General features: G+C 39.1%; 1 protein-coding gene across 1 annotated transcript; it reads right to left on the bottom strand.

Moving 5' to 3' along the window:
• Positions 1 to 319: 319 nt before the first annotated feature.
• LOC141440166 (out at first protein-like) lies at positions 320 to 2415 on the bottom strand. Its single transcript, XM_074104629.1, has 4 exons — positions 2244 to 2415; positions 1927 to 2040; positions 1303 to 1437; positions 320 to 556 (listed from the first exon to the last, which is right to left on the bottom strand). Exons 1-4 carry the CDS (start codon positions 2394 to 2396, stop codon positions 320 to 322), a joined length of 639 nt encoding a protein of 212 aa, XP_073960730.1. The 5' UTR covers positions 2397 to 2415.
• Between the last annotated feature and the right edge of the window lie 915 nt (positions 2416 to 3330).

The raw sequence follows: 3330 nt of genomic DNA, 5'->3' as shown, positions 1-3330 counted from the left end.
CTATGGATTTCTTTTACACTACAAATGCTAGATAGATTTGTATAAATTTTGGTATGTAGATAGCAGCTGGATCCTTGGAATAATAAAATAAACGCAAATAAAGGGCTACATTTATATAACAGTTAAATTCGAGTGTGTTATATTAATATAACTTGTATAGTAAATCGCGCATGTTGCGTAGTGTAGGAACACTATGGTAAAGCCAACAGCAGCCGCGCGGCTCCTAGTTAAGAGTAGCAGTTCGTGCCAAGAACCCGCTAGGGGAGTTCTCTGTTCGTAGGCAGTTTTTCGCTACAAAGCGGAAAAACGCTGCTACGCGCTACAGCGTGGCGCCGTAGCGCATGGCGCCGTAGTGGTAGTAGTGGCGGGTACGCACCGGGTCTGGCGCCCAGCGCGCCAGGTCGGCGGCGCGCAAGTAGACCTTGTCTCGCGCGGCGCTGCAGTGTCGCGCCGCGGGCGCCGACAGCAGCCGGGCGGCTCGCGCGCCCCACGCCGTCGCCGTGGTCTGCCGCCAGCCGCGCGCCTCCTCCGCTACGCGCACAGTGCCCGGGTTTTTCTGGATTTAATTGAATTTTAAATTCTACTCTCATGTCAGAAATGCGAAATTTTATAACCAGTGGGAGGGGCTCTGAAGCATTGACCACTGTATTTCATGGCACAATCAGTAAACTTGATAATAATAATCCAATTAAAAATCCCAATCAACACCACCACATGCAGTGTGTGGTCACAGCATTGCAATGAGGGCTATCGTTTTTTGTCTCACTAGATGGCGCACTGTTGCATGAGGTTTTTAAGTATGGCTTTCAAAGTCTATTATTACAGGTGTGAAAACAAAGTTTAGATTAAAATCATATTTAATACACCTTAAAACCGTACCATAAAAATATCGAGCATGCCACAGTGTTGCATAGTCCCCGTTTTGTTTGGAAAAAAGGGAGGACAAAGGTTTCTGAAAGACAAAACTGTCTCTAAACACAGACATTCATTGCCCCGGAACGCATATTTGCCAAAATTAGTTTCAGTTATTGCAAAATATTCACAAAACTATTCTAATTATAAATAAACCCGCATAGCTCACCCAAAAACTATGAGATTTGACATTTCGGAGACCTCATGCTACACTAGCGCCTCTAGTGGCAAACTCATGCACGATAGCCCTCATTGTGTTTGGCCCCATGGATATTAACCTTAGATATTTGTAACACATGGGTAAATAAAGAAGGTTAAAACACTTTAATAGTAATACCCCAATAAAAGAAAATCAGTTTTTTAAGAAAAGGATTTTGGAAATTTCATTACCTGTCTTAGCTTGGCCATAGCATCAGGTGCTATGAAGTCGGCCTGTGCAGCATGTGTGAGGAAGCATAATGTCTGGGGACCTGTCTGCCCAAGTTCCTCTTCAGCTGGTATTACCACTTTCATCGCTTCCACCTCCTAGAAAATCATCATAGTGTGAAATGTGAACACAACACAAATTATAAAAGCAGTGTTTCTAATAAAAAACAGTCTTTATACTATAAATGTATTTGTTTCTGTTTAAACCTTACTCTCTTATTATGAAAGAACTAGGGTGTGTTTCATGATAAAATTTATTTTTCAGATCAGAAAAGTAACCCAGGTAAAAGATTTCTAAAATATTTCCAGTTGCAGCTTGAGAAAAAATATGTAAAAAACATCACTAGGACAAACAAAATAATTCTATCAACCTTTGGTAAACAAGAGATATTGCTGAAATTCCGAGTCACCTTTAGAACAAAGCAGACATAACATACAACTAATTAGGAATGGTAGATAAAAAGTAGGTATCTTGAAAAAAATTAGCAGCTAATTTATACTATATATGTTGTAATGGAATTTAGGGGATGCTTGTTGGTGGCAGTTGGCAGTCATGTTAGTAGGTGTGATAGCTGTAGGGTAGCTGACATTGGCAAAGTCCACGAGCTGCGAGATGAAGACGCCGTCCAGCCGCAGGAACTCCAGCGTCACCGTGTCCTCAGTCACGTTCGCTGTTATGCTCTCCTGCATAACGTCGCCGCCCTGCAACAACACATTTAATTAACGAATTCTATTCGAATGTCGAATGAGTGTTAACTGATTACTGTTTATACCAGTTGACACAGGTAACCGGATACTACAAATCGAAAAATAATTATAAAAGTTGTAAAATGACTTGGATTATTAGATACTAAAAGAGGAAATTATTCAGAACCTCATTGGTACTTAGATCAAACACTAATAACCTGATTTTTCACATTGATTAGCAGTTGCAAATTTGTGGGAGGAAAGAGAAAATAGAGTACAAAAAGTAAAGTAAACAGCCTCATTTTCTTATTTACTATAATACAAAGTTTTTTTCTTGACTTGACAGTAATGACAATAATTTGACATTTCATCGCAGGGTAGTGTAGTGTTATGTATTTACAAAGGTTGTCATTCATATGAAAAGTTAAAGGTAATTTTAAAATTATAATAAAATATTCACCGCTAAAAAACTTTAAAATGAGCTAATACAACTATTATTACTATTCATGTTACACAATTCAATGTATTTTTATTTGCGTAGCACTAAATCAAATCATTATTTTTGTTTGCCTAGATTGATAGCTAGTTTCTTAAACTTCTCTTCTTCTTCTGCGATCCGTTGTACGGAAAATATAGTCAGATATATTCAGTAAAAATAAAAAATAGATAGAACCAAAATCAAGAGCTAGTTTTAATTTATAGTTTTATAGTTATTCAAATTTTTAAATCATTTGTTTTTATCAGTTCAATGATTCTTAACATTGTACAATGTAAAAATTGAGTGGAATTACACGCTAATTTTGTTTTGTTCTCTCAATTGCTTTGTTCAGCGATTCATGTCAATTCGTGAGTTTTCTTTCAGATATTTTGATAAATTGTCCAGTTAACATTCGTATTGTGCAAGTGCGTGCAACTAGAAATAGTGTTTTAGGTTCTAGGTTCTAGCTTGCGCCATTTTTCTATGACATGATAATTTTATTTTTGAGGTCATTACGTTACGACACGATTGCGCCCGATGCGCGTCCGAACGCCTCGAACTAGACACGAACGTCGTTCGAAACGGAGAGAAGGGCGATGTTGTACTCAGCGAAGAAAGACAGCTGTCGCTTCATTTTCAGCTGATTTTTGTGTACGCTGCGAACTCCACTAGCGATCCACCAGGTTCATAACGGAAGCGAGTTCCGGAATCGGTAATCCAGTTCTGCGACGCAGACAAAGCGTATTCATCGAAGGGAACAATCGAGAAGCGTAGTTTGTCGTGACGAACAAAGGGAGATGGTCCATTGAGCGCGGGTGGTGCATAGC

Source organism: Choristoneura fumiferana, chromosome 22 (genome assembly GCF_025370935.1).
Source record: "Choristoneura fumiferana chromosome 22, NRCan_CFum_1, whole genome shotgun sequence".
NCBI classification, from domain to species: Eukaryota; Metazoa; Arthropoda; class Insecta; order Lepidoptera; family Tortricidae; genus Choristoneura; species Choristoneura fumiferana.
The sequence above is the reverse complement of the archived record's forward strand: the minus strand, read 5'-3'. Positions and strand labels throughout refer to the sequence as shown.

Coding starts and splice junctions, on each gene's coding strand:
- LOC141440166 (XM_074104629.1), bottom strand. CDS start 2,396: ATGAAATGTCAAATTATTGTCATTACTGTCAAGTCAAGAAAAAAACTT. Junction 2,041..2,243: donor TAATCAATGTGAAAAATCAG/GTTATTAGTGTT, acceptor GTGTTGTTGCAG/GGCGGCGACGTTATGCAGGA. Junction 1,438..1,926: donor AGCTCGTGGACTTTGCCAAT/GTCAGCTACCCT, acceptor ATGATTTTCTAG/GAGGTGGAAGCGATGAAAGT.